General features: G+C 43.7%; 1 protein-coding gene across 1 annotated transcript; it reads left to right on the top strand.

The window, feature by feature from the left end:
- The first annotated feature begins 5,183 nt into the window (after positions 1–5,183).
- LOC124261205 lies at positions 5,184–25,167 on the top strand. The gene is made up of 6 exons (XM_046695533.1): positions 5,184–5,566; positions 5,672–5,761; positions 6,256–6,408; positions 24,308–24,343; positions 24,538–24,992; positions 25,162–25,167. Exons 2-6 carry the CDS (start codon positions 5,722–5,724, stop codon positions 25,165–25,167), a joined length of 690 nt encoding a protein of 229 aa, XP_046551489.1. The 5' UTR covers positions 5,184–5,566; positions 5,672–5,721.
- Positions 25,168–25,492: the final 325 nt, after the last annotated feature.

Here is a 25,492-nt window from a genome sequence, read left to right as displayed (position 1 = left end):
ATCCAGCCTTTTTAGGCTATTTATATCCCAATATGTTTTGAAAGTCCTTAGCTAGTTGAAACGGGAGTGACGGATTTCAAACCGACACCAGAGTCTCCCGGAGGAAAAATAAAATGGGCTTCAGATTTATTTCGTAAAATTTGTTTTGAACATCGCCATCATGTTTTCGCTATCAGTGTTGTCGACAAGCGTAATCCGGCGAAGCAAGTTCTGCACGGACAATATACGTGCCAAGCGCACGCACAAAGCCGAGCGTGCTCAGCCAACCAGAAACAGTGAACGTGCAAGTAAATTTCACGAACAAAAAACTTAATAATGAAAGGCAATTACAAATATAATTACTAAATTAATCACCAAAGCAAGTTTCACCAACTATGCTTATGATATAAAACAAACCAATCCACAACTAACCACTATAAAATCCTTACAAGAAACGAAACACTACCACAGGAGCACTTTGACTCAGAGCGAGATACACAGGTCTGTCCTTGTCAGCAGAACAAGCTAAACTCCATCTGCGGCTTTGGCCGATGATTTTATTACCTACCTTTGCTGGCTCCGTTTTCTCACAGTAGCCAATCAGATAAGCCGCCGTTACAAACTGAGCTTGCAGTGTCAACAAAGTAGCGGTCGCAGCCGCGAAAAGTTTGTTCAGATTTTGCGGGAAAACATACAGACAAATTGACAGGTGTGAAACCTTAAAAAATAAAAGCAAGCTCCAGTAACAAAGTGCTTCCAACAATATATTATTGGTTGCCAAGTTTAATGGTTAGAATGCTTTGCAAAAGCGAAAGTGAGTTGTGATTGGTACGCCTCGACTTCAAAGCGGAGATACCTGGTTGATAAAATGCCAACCAAGGGAGTGTAATAAAATCATCGGGCCAGGCTGCATGCTCCAGGGTATAGTGGAGATTATCGTAACGTATGCCCTGGATTATCGAAGGACGCTGAACCAGGGGGCAGAACTGATACTCCATGACCTGCAGACTCTTGTATTTGAGGGGTAGGTGAGGATGGGCTGAAGATAAAAGGCAAAACGGATACTCATGACATGGTACTTTTGAATTACAAGTAAATATTCGTTCTTGTCTCCGGAATAACTGTATATTGCCCAGTTTCAACCAAATGTCGACGGATATTGAAATTTAGTTTGATCTATTTGAATCATCGTTACACCATTAAGAGACCGATAATGGTTTATTGTCCAAATGTATGCTTTCCAGATCCTGTTCTAGCCTCTATATCACAGTCTCAGAACTATAGTATTTTCCCCTTACTCCTAGCCCTCACCGTAATGCTTTACTCCCCTAATTAAAGCATGTTTAGATTTTTCCAGGTTCAGGTCTGTTATCAGGCTTCGGGTCACAGAGAGTAAACATACCAAACTCCCATGGCTGGCGGGACCAACATCTCCAGTAACATTTACATCTGCCAACAATAATTTTGCAAGTGGTGAAAGTCAATGCGCTAATGGGGCTTGGAGTCCTGTAACATATATACGATGCCTTGTGTATGCAGTCTAAAATCTAAGCAAGTCTAGCTGTATATGGGTTTAAATTACTGCTTTGAGAATGGCTTCTTAAGAACACGCAAGCTGAGTAGTAACTGACTGACTGACTGACTGACTGAGGATGTAGTTTTACGCCGCTTTGCAATGTTCCAGCTACATCACGGCGGGGAACACCAGAAATGGGCTTCACACAGTGTACCCATATGTGAGGATTCGAACCTGGGTCTTCGGCGACGGAAAGTCGAACCGGGACCTGATACTACCACCGCGGAAGTAATGGTCGAGAAGTGGTGGCGGACATCAACCTCCAGAATCCCGTCCTCCACCGACACAGGATGCCCAATTTGGTCGCCAGCACACAACCAGCATTGGGGTGTTGCGGATTCCATTTTCTCCTCCCCTGGTTCACAGGGGGAAGAGCTGTTAGCGTTACCGCAGCACTCACAACGAGGAGTACCGCTAGAGTTCGAAATTGGCAGTGGTGTGCTCTATCGTGACTTTCCAAGAGTGTCATTTGAATGTCCTAAAGATCCTTTGCTGATGGTGACAACAGTATAGCTGTTTCTAGCGAAGCATTTGTCTGTATAGACGGGAGCTGGCCATGGCCTCTCATGTCACATTACACATCATCATGTTACCAGATGACCAGCATTGATGAATATTGCCATCATTGTCACTGCCTCTGTTTACGTTAGCAATCTCTATCAGTCGTTGACGCCGTCAGAAGTTGAGCGAGGGAGGGAGCTGCTATGGAGGAACGGTCAACTTGAGGGCCGAACCCGCGAGTACTGGTGGTAGACCTTTGCTTTACCTGAATGGCAACTGTTTTGAACTTCTGTAGTGGGCTACGGCGACTACACAAAGCTTCGGCACACAAACTCACAAATATCCATGGAAGGACACGAGTACTGCGTTGCGAGGAAGATTACTCAAAAGAGCTGCGCGGGGCCTGAAGCATAGAAGAGTTAATTTGAAGAGATCGGGCATACACAATTATAGTAATCCTGCCCCGTGTCATGTTCAAATCTGCTTTGAGAAGTACTTATCACTGTGTCACTGAGACTGACTGAATGGGTAAAATGCAAGAATTTACCCCTTATCGCCATGTAAGTGCATCACACATTATGGTGATAACCAACTACAGGTAGCATATATATATTGCATGGAATGAGTGTATCACGACCAATGACAATTACTTCCGAAGAGTTGCAATGACCATACGCTCTAACTACACAAACAATTTCACAACAACACATCCAAAATGCGATACAAAACAAGGATAGACCTTATTTATAGATAAATACGCAACAGATTCAGGATTCGCGCGACTGGATCAATGTAATCCCACACTGGGCTTTGCAAGTAGTGTTTTGTTTATTAAGTCTAACGGTAGTGGAAAACAAAAATACACGTGTAACGAAATACTATTTCCAAAACCGGAAGTCATGCCATCCGTCCAGTTCAGCTGTTCGCGCCGAGGTGGGACTCCAAGTTTTGGGGGTATATTTTCAGTTTTCAGGTGTGTTATATTGTCTCCCAAGTGTAAATGTCCATAGGGTTAGGTAGTTTAGCAGCTCATATATCACAAACGCTCGGGTTTGTGGTGCAAGTAGCTTCAAATATGGGTAAGAGGATTCCAGTCGAGTGGAGCAATGCCTTGACCGCGGTGCGGAAAGTTGTTCTTAAAGGGCCTCTTCCATGTATGTGCTATTATAGCTCGATCGACCTATAGGCATAAAGCTCGTTTGAACTACTGTAGCTCGATCTAACTATTATAGGTCGTTTTACGGTTCTCCCCGACCTGGTAAACGCCATACTGAATGACGAGCAACTGGGAGTGATAGAGTCAACGGAGACCGTATCCAGGCCAGGCCAGGGACACAGCAACACCACCTCTGCAACCTCTAGCTCCACCGTCACGCTGGCGGCAGCACGCAAACCAGGCACCAGATTCCCATCGAAACCTGCGCGTTGTAAATTTCACAATGAAATAAATGTAAAAACATTCTTGTTCATGTTTGTTATTTTAGATTGGCACCTGGACGGTATCGCCGTATTCACACCCTTTGACATCTTTATAGAGGTAATTTTCAAATATTGTTTCGAGGCGAAGCCGAGAAACAATATTTGAAAAATTACCGATGTCCAAAATTCCGTGGGGAGATAAGTCAATGACAGAGGTGAAGCCGAAGTCTGACTTATCTACCCTGGAAGGTTAGACAGTCCAGCTGCCAAATAGCATACCCGGTTGTTATCCACATATCAACCTCTGCACGTGCAGATAGAAGGTTGATACACAGAAAATCAACCTGCCAGAACAATGGACATAACATACCCTAGTGGCGTAATGTAATATACTGCCTTTGGTTTTGTACTGCCACTCAATTTTGTACTGCCATGGAGACTTTTACTTAGAGTTTGTGAACTTTCAGAAAGCTTCAATTCCTTCCGTGCTAAAAAACACAAAACAGTTTATTTTATAATATGAATATCTTCACTGAAATCCCTTGACCAACCAATAAGGCTGAAAGAAGCTTGTCACCACAAATGATAATACCTGAATGTTTTATTAAGCTTAGAATCCCGGCTACAACAGTGCCCCAGTGCTGACCATGTCGAAAAGGTTTGTTATGTCTAACCAGTTATGTTTGTTCAAACTAATGTGCCAAAGGCCCGGGTTCGATTTCCCACATGGGTACAGTGTGTGAAGCCCATTTCTGGTGTCCCCCGCCGTGATATTGCTGGAATATTGCTAAAAACGGCGTAAAACCATACTCAGTCAGTCAGTCAAACTAATGTGCTCGAAATTGGTGTTCGTGTAGTTGATAGTAGAGTGTCAACACTTGTCCAGGTTTGTTTTGCTGTTTTCCTTAACTATGACGTTTGCACTTTACCATGCTCATAGATTAACGGACTTTACATTACTCAACCCGAAACAGCACATTCTTCAACGATACGGTACTTGTTCACTCTAATGTTCAGTTTCTCCAGTTACTCAACCAGACATTTTGGATTTTGTCCGACAATATTATATATAATGACATTCGTTTGACCATCCTGTTAAACTCTCTCCCAAGTGTATATTCCCATCTAAAAGTCGGAAATTTCTTCGATAGCACAAAAATTTGTATTAATTCTAGAGACTTGATTCGTGTTGAGTAAACCTGCAGTATACCAGTATACTTGGAAAGCCAAGAAAGAACAACCCAGATAATGCAGGGATCAAAATAGCATTGAACTTGTACGATGAAATGTTGTAAGACTTGCAAATCCCTTCACTATTTCTTCATGACACATCGCATACTTATCATCCAGCTGGTGAACTGGTGAGTTTTGGTACGTCCAAGCTGTGGGTGACTAGACCACTGTGTTCTAGAAGATTCCAGATTACACTTGACCGAAAAGGAATCTAAAAAATAGACTTCCACACCACTGCTTACATTAGGAAGTAATGCCTTGCTGACAACTGATTGTTTAGAAACATAATCTTTTTACCATTTAATGAACCTACACAGAAACAATGTGATACAATTACATCACTCTTTCACATTGAATTACAGCATCATGTAAATATCTTACTGAACCATGCATGAAGGTTGTTTTACTCAGCTTGACTTCTTTGAACTAAATTCAGGCACTTGATCCTTATGAAACACTTGAAGCCATGTGAGTACTGTCTGAGACATTACCTATTGGGTTTATACTTATGCTTTATACCACTGAATTCCAGAAAAGGGTAGTGGTACATGTTACAAAATGAGCTCACCCTCTCGCCAAGACTCTGATGGTGCCGACAGCGATGACACAGGGAGGTTACACCAGGCCTTTATTACTCCACGGGCGATTCAGGAAGTGATGTTGCCGAGGAGGAGGAGGAAGAGCAGGAGACGGTTCTGTATCAGCAACGATTTCCTTCCTCCTTTGGAGGCTATATATCACAGAAACAGCCACCACAAAACGGAAACACGTGAAGACACAGATGTTATTCATCAAAACGACGATGGACAAACGAATATGTCTCCATCGCCTCTGCAGGAGCTGTGGCACTGACACAAGGTGAGTTTGTGCGAAGGATTTGAAGTAAGTCATTGATTTTTCATAAACAATTGACCGTATTTCTGTATATTATCTTTTAAAACACGTGGGTTGTTTCTACTGCAGGTGAAACGCAAGACTTGACGCATGCTATAGCAGAAACATTCGGCAACGCCATGTCATCAGTGAATACCGAACAGCGAGTAACAAATATACGTAGGTATAAGTTTTGATTATATGTCAATATGTCAATACATATCATACTTATATATTAGATTCAGGAAGGTTTTGATTCATTTATGGTTGCAGTTATGGATGTGTAAATGTGTTAAAACATCAAAGACTGGCTATGCACTGAGCACAGCTGCCCTTTGGGGAAATTGGCATTCTACCCTACATCACTTTGTTACAGCACACGTTACATTTTAAGGGAAAATGTGTCTCAGTTTGATGCGAAACCTACACACACGCATGATCTGTCAAAGCTAAACACTGGGAAACAGATATATTTGTCGTTTTCCTTCATCCCATTAGCACATGTGTAGCAAGATGCGATGCGAATTGACGTAGGGAGGTTGTTCAGAGTAATATATGAGAAACAAACACCAACAACAGGGTGTCTTACGTTTACATTTGGATCTCTATGTACGCATCCCGTGTTCCAGTCATCCACACGGAGCAACCACTGAAGCCCTACTCTCTTCTTTCAGTAATCAACAACCCACAGCTCAACTTGACAAAGAAGACTGAGGTGGCCAATCTTACCGCACACAATGTATCTATGGGTGGTCAACAGGTGATCCAGCCATCAACATCCAGTGACGGTGCTGAAAGCCAGCAGAAGACACAGAACAGACCAACAAGTAAAACGATACATTTTGGAATATATTGCAATTTTTTGATTGATGTTAAATGAAAGGCCCGAAATGATCGTATCGAGAGGCAATGTGCAAGTAGCATTGTCCTCTGTTCTTCTCTCATAAGACGGTTAGTCTTACACACACGATATACACATGCAATCTTGTAAATCTGGCGTTGTAGACAGGGTAATTCACCCGCCCTTAGTGAACAAAATGCCACCATAAGCACACATGTACCATACAATATCTCAAACAGCTTACAGTGCCTTGATTCGCTATTTGACACTTCGACAAACATGAACCCGTGAAGGTCCGGGTTAGAATGAAACTTCAGTAACCCATGCTTGTCGTAAGAGGCGACTAACGGGATCGGGTGGACAGGCTCGCTTGTTTGGTTGGTTGACACAAGTCATCGATTCCCAATTGCGCTGATCGATGCTCATGTTGTTGATCACTGGATTGTCTGGACCAGACTCGATTATTTACAGACCGCCGCCATATAGCTGGAATATTGCTGAGTGCGGCGTAAAACTAAACTCACTCACTCACTCGACATACATGATAGATATGACAATGAAACACCACAAGGCTAAACATTCGGTGTTACACATGGTAATAGAAGATTTGCTAATATTTGAAACTACCATCCCAACGGCAAAGGAAACACTTTTGGGCATCTACAAACTAAGCAAATGAAGTACAATGTACTTGTTAAAACATTTCAGCAGTGACAAACATAACATGGCACGCCTGTAGGAGGACAAGCAGCATCCTGCATGGGATAGAACATCTCTAGGGGAAAATGACACACCAGTAGCATGATATAGAACATCTCTTGTGGGACATGATACCCCAGTAGCATGACATAGACTATCTGTATAGGGACATGCACTACCCTGCATAATATAGAACGCCTGTAGCAGACATGCCATCCCAGTAGCATGATACAGAACATCTGTAAGCAGACATGAAATACCCTGCATGATATAGACTATCTGTAGAGGACATGGCACCCCAGTAGCATCACAGAGAACATGTGTTGGACATGACACCCCAGGCATACCTTGAGGATAGAACATCTGTAGGGGACATGGCAACCCCAGTAGCATGACATAGGCTATCTGTAGGGGACATGGCACCCCAGTAACAGATAGGATCACATGTGTTGTGGGACATGACACCCCCAGTAACATGATATAGACTATCTGTAGAGGACATGGCACCCCAGTAGCATCACAGAGAACATGTTGTGGGACATGACACCCCAGTAACATGATAAAGACTATCTGTAGGGGACATGGCATCCCAGTAGCATCACATAGAACATGTGTTGTGGGACATGACACCCCAGTAACATGATATAGACTATCTGTAGGTGGACATGGTATACCCTGCAGGATATAGAACATCTGTTATGGGACATGACACCCCAGTAACATGATATAGACTATCTGTAGGTGGACATGGCATACCCTGCAGGATATAGAACATCTGTTGTGGGACATGACACCCCAGTGACATGATATAGACTATCTGTAGAGGACATGGCTTCCCAGTAGCATCACAGAGAACATGTGTTGTGGGACATGACACCCCAGTAACATGACATGATATAGACTATCTGTAGGTGGACATGGTATGACACCCCAGTAACATGACCCTGCAGGATATATGAACATCTGCAGGATATAGGGGACATGACACCCCAGTAACATGATATAGACTATCTGTAGAGGACATGGCACCCCAGTAGCATCACAGAGAACATGTGTTGTGAACATGATGACACCCAGTAACATGATATAGACTATCTGTAGGTGGACATGGTTTACCCTGCAGGATATAGAACATCTGTTGTGGGACATGACACCCCAGTAACATGATATAGACTATCTGTAGAGGACATGGCTTCCCAGTAGCATCACAGAGAACATGTGTGTGGGACATGACACCCCAGTAACATGATATAGACTATCTGTAGGTGGACATGGCATACCCTGCAGGATATAGAACATCTGTTGTGGGACATGACACCCCAGTAACATGATATAGACTATCTGTAGGGGACATGGTATACCCTGCAGGATATAGAACATCTGTTGTGGGACATGACACCCCAGTAACATGATATAGACTATCTGTAGGGGGACATGGTATACCCTGCAGGATATAGAACATCTGTTGTGGGACATGACACCCCAGTAAGATGACATAAACTATCTGTAGGGGGACATGGTATACCCTGCAGGATATAGAACATCTGTTGTGGGACATGACACCCCAGTTACATGATATACACTATCTGTAGGGGACATGGCATCCCATTAGAATGATACCCTGCATCATATAGAACGCCTGTAGCGGACGCCCCACTCTAATATCATCATATACAACAGCATTAGGTGATCCTTGCACACCAGTAGCATGATATAGAACATCGGTAGGAGGACATATAACACCCTGCATGATATAGAGCACCTGCAGCAGGACATGGCACCCCCGTAGCATGATAGACAATACCTGTAGGTGGACATGGCATCCCTGTAGCATGAGAGAGAACATCTGTATTGGGACATGCTATACCCATGCATGATATAGAACATCTGTAGTGTACATGCCACACCCAGATATATAGAACATCTGTAGTGTACATGACACCCAAGTAGCATGATACAGAACATCTGTAGTGTACATGACACCCCAGTAGCATGATACAGAACATCTGTAGTGTACATGACACCCATGTAGCATGACATAGAACATCTGCAGTGTACATGACACCCCAGTAGCATGATACAGAACATCTGTAGGGGACATGACACCCCAGTAGCATGATACAGATCGTCTGTAACATCTGTAGGGGACATGACACCCCCAGTAGCATGATATAGAACATCTGTAGGGACATGACACCCCAGTAGTATGATATAGAACATCTGTAGGATACATGACACCCCCAATTGCATGATATAGAACATCTGTAGGGGACATGGCACCCCAGTAGTATCATATAGAACATCTGTAGGGGACATGACACCCCAGTAGCATGATATACAAAACAGTGTATGGGGACATGACACCCCAGTAGCATGATGTAGAACATCTGTAGGGGACATGACACCCCAGTAGCATGATATAGAACATCATGTAGGGGACATGACACACCCCAGTACCATGACATAGAACATATGTAGGGGACATGACACCCTTTAGAATGATATAGAACATCTGTAGGACATGACACCCCAGTAGCATGATACAGAACATCTGTAGGGGACATGACACCCAAGTAGCATGATACAGAACATCTGTAGAGGGACATGACACACCCTAGTAGCATGATATAGAACATCTGTAGGGGACATGACACCCCAGTAGCATGATACAGAACATCTGTAGGGGACATGGCACCCCAGTAGCATGATACACAGAACATCTGTAGGGGACATGGCACCCCAGTAGCATGATACAGAACATCTGTAGTAGGACATACAGAACATCTGTAGCATGATATAGTATCATATATCATAGGACATGACACCCCAGTAGCATGATATAGAACATCTGTAGGGGACATGACACCCCAGTAGCATGATATAGAACATCTGTAGTGGGACATGACACCCCAGTAGCATGATACAGAACATCTGTAGGGGACATGACACCCCAGTAGCATGATACAGAACATCTGTAGGTGTACATGGCACCCCATAGCATGATATACAGAACATCTGTATGAGACATGACACCCTAGTAGCATGATATAGAACATCTGTAGGGACATGACACCCTGAGTAGCATGATATAGAACATCTGTAGTGTACATGACACCCCAGTAGCATGATATAGAACATCTGTAGGGGACATGACACCCCAGTAGCATGATATAGAACATCTGTAGGGGACATGACACCCCAGTAGCATGATAGAGAACATCTGTAGGGACATGACACCCCAGTAGCATATGACATAGAATGATCTGTAGGGGGACATGACACACCCCAGCTGCATGATATAGAACATCTGTAGGGGACATGACACCCCAGTAGCATGATATAGAACATCTGTAGGGGACATGACACCCCAGTAGCATGATATAGAACATCTGTAGGGGACATGACACCCCAGTAGCATGATATAGAACATCTGTAGGGACATGGCACCCAGTAGCATGATATAGAACATCTGTAGGGGACATGACACCCCAGTAGCATGATATAGAACATCTGTAGGGGACATGACACCCCCTAGCATGATATAGAACATCTGTAGGGACATGACACCCCAGTAGCATGATATAGAACATCTGTAGGGGACATGACACCCCAGTAGCATGATATAGAACATCTGTAGGGGACATGACACCCCAGTAGCATGACATAGAACATCTGTAGGGGACATGGCACCTAGTAGCATGATATAGAACATCTGTAGTGGGACATGACACCCCAGTAGCATGATATAGAACATCTGTAGGGGACATGACACCCCAGTAGCATGATATGAGAACATCTGTAGGGGACATGACACCCCAGTAGCATGATATAGAACATCTGTAGGGGACATGACACCCCAGTAGCATGATATAGAACATCTGTAGGGTACATGACACCCCAGTAGCATGATATAGAACATCTGTAGTGTACATGACACCCCAGTAGCATGATATAGAACATCTGTAGGGGACATGACACCCCAGTAGCATGACACAGAACATCTGTAGTGTACATGACACCCCAGTAGCATGATATAGAACATCTGTAGGGGACATGACACCCCAGTAGCATGATATAGAACATCTGTAGGGGACATGACACACCCAGTAGCATGATATAGAACATCTGTAGGGGACATGACACCCCAGTAGCATGATACAGAACATCTGTAGTGTACATGACACCCCAGTAGCATGATACAGAACATCTGTAGTGGACATGACACCCCAGTAGCATGATACAGAACATCTGTAGTGTACATGACACCCCAGTAGCATGATATAGAACATCTGTAGGGTACATGACACCCCAGTAGCATGATATAGAACATCTGTAGGGGACATGACACCCCATGATGATATGAACATCTGTAGGGGACATGACATGACACCAGTAGCATGACATAGAACATCTGTAGTGGACATGACACCCCAGTAGCATGACATAGAGAACATCTGTAGGGGACATGACACCCAGTAGCATGATACAGAACATCTGTAGGGGACATGACACCCTAGTAGTATGATATAGAACATCTGTAGGGTACATGACACACCAGTAGCATGATATACAAAACATCTGTAGGGGACATGACACCCCAGTAGCATGATGTAGAACATCTGTAGGGGACATGACACCCTAGTAGCATGATATAGAACATCTGTAGGTACATGACACCCCAGTAGCATGATATAGAACATCTGTAGGGGACATGACACCCCAGTAGCATGACATAGAACACATCTGTAGTGGACATGACACCCCAGTAGCATGATACAGAACATCTGTAGGGGACATGACACCCCAGTAGCATGATACAGAACATCTGTAGGGTACATGACACCCCAGTAGCATGATATAGAACATCTGTAGGGGACATGACACCCCAGTAGCATGATACAGAACATCTGTAGGGACATGACACCCCAGTAGCATGATACAGAACATCTGTAGGGGACATGACACCCCAGTAGCATGATATAGAACATCTGTAGGGGACATGACACCCCAGTAGCATGATATAGAACATCTGTAGGGGACATGACACCCCAGTAGCATGATACAGAACATCTGTAGACACATGACACCCAGTAGCATGATACAGAACATAGCATGATAGTAGCATGAGAACATCTGTAGGGACATGACATGGCATGACATAAAACATCTGTAGTATGCATGAATACAGAACATCTGTAGGGGACATGACACCCCAGTAGCATGATACAGAACATCTGTAGGGACACATGACACCCCAGTAGCATGATATAGAACATCTGTAGTGTACATGACACCCCTTGTAGCATGATATAGAACATCTGTAGGGGACATGACACCCCAGTAGCATGATATAGAACATCTGTAGGGGACATGGCACACCCCAGTAGCATGACATAGAACATCTGTAGGGGACATGACACCCCAGTAGCATGACATAGAACATCTGTAGTGTACATGACACCCCAGTAGCATGATATAGAACATCTGTAGGGGACATGACACCCCAGTAGCATGATACAGAACATCTGTAGGGACATGACACCCCAGTAGCATGATATAGAACATCTGTAGGGGACATGACACCCCAGTAGCATGATATAGAACATCTGTAGGGGACATGACACCCCAGTAGCATGATATAGAACATCTGTAGGGGACATGACACCCCAGTAGCATGACATAGAACATCTGTAGGGGGACATGACACCCCAGTAGCATGATATAGAACATCTGTATCTGTAGTAGTGTACATGACACCCCAGTAGCATGATATAGAACATCTGTAGGGGACATGACACCCCAGTAGCATGATATAGAACATCTGTAGTGGACATGACACCCCAGTAGCATGATATAGAACATCTGTAGGGGACATGACACCCCAGTAGCATGATATAGAACATCTGTAGGGGACATGACACCCTAGTAGCATGATATAGAACATCTGTAGGGGACATGACACCCCAGTAGCATGATATAGAACATCTGTAGGGACACATGACACCCCAGTAGTAGCATGACATAGAACATCTGTAGTGGACATGACACCCCAGTAGCATGATACAGAACATCTGTAGGGGACATGACACCCCAGTAGCATGATACAGAACATCTGTAGGGGACATGACACCCCAGTAGCATGATACAGAACATCTGTAGGGGACATGACACCCTAGTAGCATGATATAGAACATCTGTAGGTACATGACACCCTAGTAGCATGATATAGAACATCTGTAGGGGACATGACACCCCAGTAGCATGATATAGAACATCTGTAGGGTACATGACACCCCAGTAGCATGATATAGAACATCTGTAGGGGACATGACACCCCAGTAGCATGATATAGAACATCTGTGTACATGACACCCTAGTAGCATGTGATATAGAACATCTGTAAAGGACATGACACCCCAGTAGCATGATACAGAACATCTGTAGTGTACATGACACCCCAGTAGCATGATATAGAACATCTGTAGAGGACATGACACCCCAGTAGCATGATATAGAACATCTGTAGTGTACATGACACCCAAAGTAGCATGATATAGAACATCTGTAGGGTACATGACACCCCAGTAGCATGATACAGAACATCTGTAGGGGACATGACACCCCAGTAGCATGATATAGAACATCTGTAGGGTACATGATACACCCCAGTACCCAGTAGATGATACAGAACATCTGTAGTGTACATGACACCCTCAGTAGCATGATATAGAACATCTGTAGGGGACATGACACCCAGTAGCATGATATAGAACATCTGTAGGGGACATGACACCCCAGTAGCATGATACAGAACATCTGTAGTGTACATGACACCCAGTAGCATGACATAGAACATCTGTAGTGTTCATGACACCCTAGTAGCATGATACAGAACATCTGTAGGGAACATGACACCCCAGTAGCATGATACAGAACATCTGTAGGGGGACATGACACCCCAGTAGCATGACATAGAACATCTGTAGTGGACATGACACCCCAGTAGCATGACATAGAACATCTGTAGGGACATGACACCCCAGTAGCATGATACAGAACAAGTGTAGGGGACATGGCACCCTAGTAGTATGACATAGAACATCTGTAGGGTACATGACACACCAGTAGCATGATATACAAAACAGTGTATGGGGACATGACTGTCGTGTAGCATGATGTAGAACTTCTGTAGGGGACATGACACCCTAGTAGCATGATATAGAACACATGTAGGGGACATGACACCCCAGTACCATGGCATAGAACATATGTAAGGGACATGACACCCTTTAGTATGACATAGAACATCTCTAGTGTACATGACACCCTAGTAGCATGATACAGAACATCTGTAGGGGACATGACACCCAAGTAGCCTGACATAGAACATCTGTAGAGTACATGACACCCAGTAGCATGATACAGAACATCTGTAGGGGACATGACACCCCAGTAGCATGATACAGAACATCTGTAGGGGACATGGCACCCAGTAGCATGATACAGAACATCTGTAGGGGACATGACACCCCAGTATAATGATATAGAACATCTGTAGTGTACATGACAACATAGCATGATAGAACATGTACATGACACCCCAGTAGCATGACATAGAACATCTGTAGTGTACATGACACCCTAGTAGCATGATACAGAACATCTGTAAAGTACATGACACCCCAGTAGCATGATGATACAGAACATCTGTAGTGTACATACATGACACCCCAGTAGCATGATATAGAACATCTGTAGGGGTACATGACACCCCCAGTAGCATGATACAGAACATCTGTAGGGACATGACACCCCAGTAGCATGATACAGAACATCTGTAGGGGACATGACACCCCAGTAGCATGACAAAGATCATCTGTATGGGACATGACACCCCAGTAGCATGACATGTACATCATGTATGGGACATGACACCCCAGTAGCATGATATAGAACATCTGTACGGGACATGGCACCCCAGTTAGCATGACATAGAACATCTGTAGGGTACATGACACACCAGTAGCATGATATATAAAACATTGTATGGGGACATGACACCTGCGTAGCATGATGTAGAACTTCAGTAGGGGACATGACACCCCAGTAGCATGATACATAGAACATCTGTAGGGTACATGACACCCTAGTAGCATGATATAGAACATATGTAGGGAACATGACACCCAGTAGCATGATATAGAACATCTGTAGGGTACATGACACCCTAGTAGCATGATACAGAACATCTGTAGTGTACATGACACCCAGTAGTATGACATAGAATATATGTAGTGTACATGACATCCTAGTAGCATGATGCAGAACATCTGTAAGGGACATGACACTCCAGTAGCGTGATACAGAACATCTGTAGGGGACATGACACCCCAGTAGCATGACAAAGATCATCTGTAGGGGACATGACGCCCCAGTAGCATGACATAGAACATCATGTATGATACATGGCACCCCAATTGCCTGATATAGAACAAGTTTACGGGACATGGCACCGCAGTTAGTATCACATAGAAGAAGTGTAGGGTACATGACACACCAGTAGCATGTAATACAAAACAGTGTATGGGGACATGACACCTGCGTAGCATGATGTAGAACTTCAGTAGGGGACATGACACCCTAGTAGCATGATATAGAACACATGTAGGGGACATGACACCCCAGTACAATGACATAGAACATATGTAAGGAACATGACACCCCAGTAGCATGATATAGAACATCTGTAGTGTACATGACACCCTAGTAGCATGATATAGAACATCTATAGGGGACATGACATCCCAGCAGCATGATACAGAACATATGTAGGGGACATGGCACCCCAGTAGCATAATACAGAACATCTGTAGGAGACATGGCACCCAGTAGCATGATACAGAACATCTGTAGGGGCATGACACCAAGTATAATGATATAGAACATCTGTAGGGGACATGACACCCCAGTAGCATGATACAGAACATCTGTAGGAGACATGGCACCCAGTAGCATGATACAGAACATCTGTAGGGGGCATGACACCAAGTATAATGATATAGAACATCTGTAGGGGACATGGCACCCTAGTAGCATGATATTGAACATATGTAGAGTACTTGACACCCCAGTAGCATGATACAGAACATCTGTAGTGTACATGACACCCCTGTAGCATGATATAGAACCTCTGTAGGGAACATGACACCCAGTAGCATGATATAGCACATCTGTAGGGTACATGACACCCTAGTAGCATGATGCAAAACATCTGTAGTGTACATGACACCCAGTAGTATGACATAGAACATCTGCAGTGTTCATGACACCCTAGTAGGATAATACAGAACATATGTAGGGAACATGACACCCCAGTAGCGTGATACAGAACATCTGTAGGGGACATGGCACCCCAGTAGCATGACATAGATCATCTGTATGGGACATGACGCCCCAGTAGCATGACATAGAACATCTGTACGATACATGACACCCCAATTGCCTGATATAGAACAAGTTTACGGGACATGGCACCGCAGTAGTATCACATAGAAGAAGTGTAGGGTACATGACACACCAGTAGCATGTAATACAAAACAGTGTATGGGGACATGACACCCGCGTAGCATGATGTAGAACTTCAGTAGGGGACATGACACCCCAGTAGCATGATATAGAACATCTGTAGGGGACATGACACCCCAGTAGCATGACATAGAACATCTGTAGGGACATGACACCCCAGTAGCATGATATAGAACATCTGTAGTGTACATGACACCCTAGTAGCATGATATAGAACATCTATAGGGGACATGACATCCCAGCAGCATGATACAGAACATCTGTAGGGGACATGGCACCCCAGTAGCATGATACAGAACATCTGTAGGGGACATGGCACCCAGTAGCATGATACAGAACATCTGTAGGGGACATGACACCCAGTAGCATGATATAGAACATCTGTAGGGGACATGACACCCCAGTAGCATGATACAGAACATCTGTAGGAGACATGGCACCCAGTAGCATGATACAGAACATCTGTAGGGGGCATGACACCAAGTATAATGATATAGAACATCTGTAGGGGACATGGCACCCTAGTAGCATGATATAGAACATCTGTAGAGTACATGACACCCCAGTAGCATGATACAGAACATCTGTAGTGTACATGACACCCTTGTAGCATGATATAGAACATCTGTAGGGAACATGACACCCAGTAGCATGATATAGAACATCTGTAGGGTACATGACACCCTAGTAGCATGATACAGAACATCTGTAGTGTACATGACACCCAGTAGTATGACATAGAACATCTGCAGTGTTCATGACACCCTAGTAGGATAATACAGAACATATGTAGGGAACATGACACCCCAGTAGCGTGATACAGAACATCTGTAGGGGACATGGCACCCCAGTAGCATGACATAGATCATCTGTATGGGACATGACGCCCCAGTAGCATGACATAGAACATCTGTACGATACATGACTCCCCAATTGCCTGATGTAGAACAAGTTTACGGGACATGGCACCGCAGTAGTATCACATAGAAGAAGTGTAGGGTACATGACACACCAGTAGCATGATATACAAAACAGTGTATGGGGACATGACTGTCGTGTAGCATGATGTAGAACTTCTGTAGGGGACATGACACCCTAGTAGCATGATATAGAACACATGTAGGGGACATGACACCCCAGTACCATGGCATAGAACATATGTAAGGGACATGACACCCTTTAGTATGACATAGAACATCTCTAGTGTACATGACACCCTAGTAGCATGACATAGAACATCTGTAGAGTACATGACACCCAGTAGCATGATACAGAACATCTGTAGGGGACATGACACCCCAGTAGCATGATACAGAACATCTGTAGGGGACATGGCACCCAGTAGCATGATACAGAACATCTGTAGGGGCATGACACCCAGTAGCATGATATAGAACATCTGTAGGGGACATGACACCCTAGTAGCATGATATAGAACATCTGTAGTGTACATGACACCCTAGTAGCATGATATAGAACATCTGTAGAGTACTTGACACCCCAGTTACATGATATAGAACATCTATAGTGTACATGACACCCCTGTAGAATGATATAGAACATATGTAGTGTACATGACACCCTAGTAGCGTGATATAGAACATATGTAAAGTACTTGACACCCCAGTAGCATGATACAGAACATCTGTAGTGTACATGACACCCTAGTAGCATGATATAGAACATCTGTAGGGTACATGACACCCCAGTAGCATGATACAGAACATCTGTAGTGTACATGACACCCCAGTAGCATGATATAGAACATCTGTAGGGAACATGACACCCAGTAGCATGATATAGAACATCTGTAGGGTACATGACACCCCAGTAGCATGATACAGAACATCTGTAGTGTACATGACACCCAGTAGTATGATATAGAACATCTGTAGTGTTCATGACACCCTAGTAGCATAATACAGAACATCTGTAGGGAACATGACACCCCAGTAGCATGATGACAGAACATCTGTAGGGGACATGACACCCCAGTAGCATGACATAGAACATCTGTAGGGGACATGACACCCCAGTAGCATGACATAGAACATCTGTACGATACATGACTCCCCAATTGCCTGATATAGAACAAGTTTACGGGACATGGCACCGCAGTAGTATCACATAGAAGAAGTGTAGGGTACATGACACACCAGTAGCATGATATACAAAACAGTGTATGGGGACATGACTGTCGTGTAGCATGATGTAGAACTTCTGTAGGGGACATGACACCCTAGTAGCATGATATAGAACACATGTAGGGGACATGACACCCCAGTAGCATGATACAGAACATCTGTGGGGACATGACACCCCAGTAGTGTAAGGGACATGACACCCTTTAGTATGACATAGAACATCTCTAGTGTACATGACACCCTAGTAGCATGATACAGAACATCTGTAGGGGACATGACACCCAAGTAGCCTGACATAGAACATCTGTAGAGTACATGACACCCAGTAGCATGATACAGAACATCTGTAGGGGACATGACACCCCAGTAGCATGATACAGAACATCTGTAGGGGACATGGCACCCCAGTAGCATGATACAGAACATCTGTAGGGGACATGACACCCAGTAGCATGATATAGAACATCTGTAGGGGACATGACACCCCAGTAGCATGATACAGAACATCTGTAGAGGACATGACACCCTAGTAGCATGATACAGAACATCTGTAGAGTACTTGACACCCCAGTTACATGATATAGAACATCTGTAGTGTACATGACACCCCAGTAGCATGATATAGAACATCTGTAGTGTACATGACACCCCAGTAGCATGATATAGAACATATGTAGGGTACTTGACACCCCAGTAGCATGATACAGAACATCTGTAGTGTACATGACACCCTTGTAGCATGATATAGAACCTCTGTAGGGAACATGACACCCAGTAGCATGATATAGCACATCTGTAGGGTACATGACACCCCAGTAGCATGATATAGAACATCTGTAGGGGACATGACACCCCAGTAGCATGATACAGAACATCTGTAGTGTACATGACACCCAGTAGTATGACATAGAACATCTGTAGTGTACATGACACCCTAGTAGCATGATACAGAACATCTGTAGGGGAACATGACACCCCAGTAGCATGATACAACATCTGTCTGTAGTGTACATGACACCCAGTAGCATGATACAGAACATCTGCAGTGTTCATGACACCCCAGTAGCATGAATACAGAACATCTGTAGGGAACATGACACCCCAGTAGCATGATACAGAACATCTGTAGGGGACATGACACCCCAGTAGCATGACACAGAGATCATCTGTAGGGACATGACACCCCAGTAGCATGACATAGAACATCTGTACGATACATGACTCCCCAATTGCCTGATATAGAACAAGTTTACGGGACATGGCACCGCAGTAGTATCACATAGAAGAAGTGTAGGGTACATGACACACCAGTAGCATGATATACAAAACAGTGTATGGGGACATGACTGTCGTGTAGCATGATGTAGAACTTCTGTAGGGGACATGACACCCTAGTAGCATGATATAGAACACATGTAGGGGACATGACACCCCAGTACCATGGCATAGAACATATGTAAGGGACATGACACCCTTTAGTATGACATAGAACATCTCTAGTGTACATGACACCCAGTAGCATGATACAGAACATCTGTAGGGGACATGGCACCCCAGTAGCATGATACAGAACATCTGTAGGGGACATGGCACCCAGTAGCATGATACAGAACATCTGTAGGGGCATGACACCAAGTATAATGTTATAGAACGTCTGTAGGGGACATGGCACCCTAGTAGCATGATACAGAACATCTGTAGAGTACATGACACCCTAGTAGCATGATATAGAATATCTGTAGAGTACTTGACACCCCAGTTACATGATATAGAACATCTATAGTGTACATGACACCCCTGTAGAATGATATAGAACATATGTAGTGTACATGACACCCTAGTAGCGTGATATAGAACATATGTAAAGTACTTGACACCCCAGTAGCATGATACAGAACATCTGTAGTGTACATGACACCCTAGTAGCATGATATAGAACATTTGTAGAGTACTTGACACCCCAGTTACATGATGATATAGAACATCTATAGTGTACATGACACCTCTCTAAAATGATATAGAACATATGTAGTGTACATGACACCCTAGTAGCATGATATAGAACATATGTAGTGTACATGACACCCTAGTAGCATGATATAGAACATATGTAGAGTACATGACACCCCAGTAGCATGATACAGAACATCTGTAGTGTACATGACACCCTTGTAGCATGATATAGAACCTCTGTAGGGAACATGACACCCAGTAGCATGATATAGCACATCTGTAGGGTACATGACACCCCAGTAGCATGATGCAGAACATCTGTAGTGTACATGACACCCAGTAGTATGACATAGAACATCTGCAGTGTTCATGACACCCTAGTAGGATAATACAGAACATCTGTAGGGAACATGACACCCCAGTAGCATGATACAGAACATCTGTAGGGGACATGACACCCCAGTAGCATGACATAGATCATCTGTATGGGACATGACGCCCCAGTAGCATGACATAGAACATCTGTACGATACATGACTCCCCAATTGCCTGATGTAGAACAAGTTTACGGGACATGGCACCGCAGTAGTATCACATAGAAGAAGTGTAGGGTACATGACACACCAGTAGCATGATATACAAAACAGTGTATGGGGACATGACTGTCGTGTAGCATGATGTAGAACTTCTGTAGGGGACATGACACCCTAGTAGCATGATATAGAACACATGTAGGGGGACATGACACCCCAGTACCATGGCATAGAACATATGTAAGGGACATGACACCCTTTAGTATGACATAGAACATCTCTAGTGTACATGACACCCTAGTAGCATGATACAGAACATCTGTAGGGGACATGACACCCAAGTAGCCTGACATAGAACATCTGTATACACTGACACCCTGTAGTACATGACACCCAGTAGCATGATACAGAACATCTGTTGGGGACATGGCACCCCAGTAGCATGATACAGAACATATGTAGGGGACATGGCACCCAGTAGCATGATACAGAACATCTGTAGGGGACATGACACCCTAGTAGCATGATATAGAACATCTGTAGGGGACATGGCACCCCAGTAGTAGCATGATATAGAACATCTGTAGAGTACTTGACACCCCAGTAGCATGATATAGAACATCTGTAGTGTACATGACACCCCAGTAGCATGATATAGAACATATGTAGTGTACATGACACCCTAGTAGCGTGATATAGAACATATGTAGAGTACTTGACACCCCAGTAGCATGATACAGAACATCTGTAGTGTACATGACACCCTTGTAGCATGATATAGAACCTCTGTAGGGAACATGACACCCAGTAGCATGATATAGCACATCTGTAGGGTACATGACACCCTAGTAGCATGATGCAGAACATCTGTAGGGGACATGACACTCCAGTAGCATGATACAGAACATCTGTAGGGGACATGACACCCTAGTAGCATGACAAAGATCATCTGTATGGGACATGACGCCCCAGTAGCATGACATGTAGCATGTATGATACATGACACCCCAATTGCCTGATATAGAACAAGTTTACGGGACATGGCACCGCAATTAGTATCACATAGAAGAAATGTAGGGTACATGACACACCAGTAGCATGTTATATAAAACATTGTATGGGGACATGACACCTGCGTAGCATGATGTAGAACTTCAGTAGGGGACATGACACCCTTGTAGCAAGACATAGAACGTCTGTAGGGTACATGACACCCTAGTAGCATGATATAGAACATATGTAGGGAACATGACACCCAGTAGCATGGTATAGAACATCTGAAGGGTACATGACACCCTAGTAGCATGATACAGAACATCTGTAGTGTACATGACACCCAGTAGTATGACATAGAATATATGTAGTGTACATGACACTCCAGTAGCGTGATACAGAACATCTGTAGGGGACATGACACCCCAGTAGCATGACAAAGATCATCTGTAGGGGACATGACGCCCCAGTAGCATGACATGTAGCATGTATGATACATGGCACCCTAATTGCCTGATATAGAACAAGTTTACGGGACATGGCAACGCAATTAGTATCACATAGAAGAAGTGTAGGGTACATGACACACCAGTAGCATGTAATACAAAACAGTGTATGGGGACATGACACCTGCGTAGCATGATGTAGAACTTCAGTAGGGGACATGACACCCTAGTAGCATGATATAGAACACATGTAGGGGACATGACACCACAGTACAATGACATAGAACATATGTAAGGAACATGACACCCCAGAAGCATGATATAAAACATCTGTAGTGTACATGACACCCTAGTAGCATGATACAGAACATCTGTAGGGGACATGGCACCCCAGTAGCATAATACAGAACATCTGTAGGAGACATGGCACCCAGTAGCATGATACAGAACATCTGTAGGGGGCATGACACCAAGGATAATGATATAGAACATCTGTAGGGGACATGACACCCCAGTAGCATGATACAGAACATCTGTAGGAGACATGGCACCCAGTAGCATGATACAGAACATCTGTAGGGGGCATGACACCAAGTATAATGATATAGAACATCTGTAGGGGACATGGCACCCTAGTAGCATGATATTGAACCTATGTAGAGTACTTGACACCCCAGTAGCATGATACAGAACATCTGTAGTGTACATGACACCCTTGTAGCATGATATAGAACATCTGTAGGTGACATGACACCCAGTAACATGATATAGCACATCTCTAGGGTACATGACACCCTTGTAGCAAAACATAGAATGTCTGTAGGGTACATGACACCCTAGTAGCATGATATAGAACATCTGTAGGGTACATGACACCCTAGTAGCATGATAAAAATAGCCTAGGCCAACAGGAAACACATACAGAATGATGTGGAATAACATGAAACACCTGCGTGTGGTCTTGTGTATAGTGCCCATTTCAGAAATCAGTCAGGCAACGAAGTGTCCTTTGATGGGTGACCATTTTTAGGGGGGGGGAGCTTGACTCTCAAGATACATATAATACACATTCATATTATTTTATTCTACCATGTCCTAATTTGAGGAAAGACATGAAACACCTGTATGACTGTAAGTGTGAGTGAGTGTGTGTGCGTGTCTGTGTGTGTGTGCGCGCGCGTGCATGCGCGTTTACGCCGTTTCACACAATTCCAGCAATATCATGGCGCGGGACACCATAAATGGCTTCACACATTGTACCCATGTGTGGGAATCGAACCCGGGTATCCGGCGTGACCCACCGCCAAGGAGTGCATCTGTAGGATGATCTTTACGATGACAAAAAAACTGTGGAAAACGACATCTTGTGGAATAATATGATAAATTGCTGCATGAAATGGCGCAGCTGGAGGAAGATACAAAACACTTACAATGAAACCCTTGTAGATTGACATGTTACATCTGTAGGAGACTCGAAAGCGATGGGTTTTACACATCTGACCTGACATTGATTTATGTGACATAATTTTCAGAAACCCCAAAAGACTCCGAAATACAGAGTATAACAGGTAAGTGTGGCACCTTGAAAATTCCCGTTAGTGTTTGAAAAATATTTGCCAAGTGTGCATACAAGTATGTTTGATCATAAGTTCGTGAAGATGTGAAATTATTATGTAGCTCTAAATTCTGCTTTGGCATATGCAACATAATCACGATCAATGTCAAGATGATACATTAACATTGTATCTTATGCGTTTCACAGATGCGACAGTTTCAGAAATCAATACTTGGACATCTGGCATGATCAAAATACAGTTCGTTGATGACATCGTGAAGAAGATTGACGCTGGACAAAAATGGATCACAGTCACCGGAAATGGTGGTGATGGGAAGACAACTGTGGCCTACATGGTGCTTGAGGAGATGATGAAGCAAGGAAAAGAAGTGTTTAGAGTGAAGACAGTAGAGGACTATTACACTATTACAAAGAATACAGACCAATGTGTCATCATGATGAACGATGTAATAGGGGCCTTTGCTCTTGATAATCTGGCGTTCAGCACATGGAAACCTGTCATATTCGACGCCATGGAAAAAATGTCAAAGTCTGAAGAATCTGGGCAGCCATGTGGAGTCATCTGTGTGTTTGTGCAAAGGTTAAATATCTTAAAAGAAGTTGAATTCAGCCTTGAAAAACATAAATCTTCTATTCTTGGGGTAAAGGCTGTCACAAATCTATCTCGTCTGCCGGATAAGGAGCAATCCGCAATACTAGACTATCATCTGAATCAGAAGAATATCAATGATATATCAGAAACACAAAAACGAAAAGTTATTGCGAGAAGCATACCATACGGATTTCCACATTGTTGCAAACTGTTTGCAGAGTTAAAGCTGAAGAGAAAGCAAGTTGACATTGTTCAGTTTTTTACTTCTCCTCTTGAGATCTTAGATGCCACGACTGATGCGTATCTAGATAACGAAAAACTGAAATATTTGTTCAAGACTCTCTTGCAACATGATGGGCGACTTGATACCAGTAAGATAGATGACGATGAAAAGCGCAGTGGTATCCTTGAAGTATCATCTCCTCTAACTGGAAGCTATCTGTCAAACACCCAAGGCATTATAACATTCGCACATCCTTCAATATATGAAAGTGCAGCAAATTGCACAGGCACACGCGACGTGGTGTTCGCTCTCAAACATTTCAGTTT

This window comes from Haliotis rubra, unplaced genomic scaffold (genome assembly GCF_003918875.1).
Source record: "Haliotis rubra isolate DU_JTF1 unplaced genomic scaffold, ASM391887v1 Scf1191, whole genome shotgun sequence".
In the NCBI taxonomy this organism is placed as follows: Eukaryota; Metazoa; Mollusca; class Gastropoda; order Lepetellida; family Haliotidae; genus Haliotis; species Haliotis rubra.
This window is presented reverse-complemented; position numbering and strand designations above follow the sequence as displayed.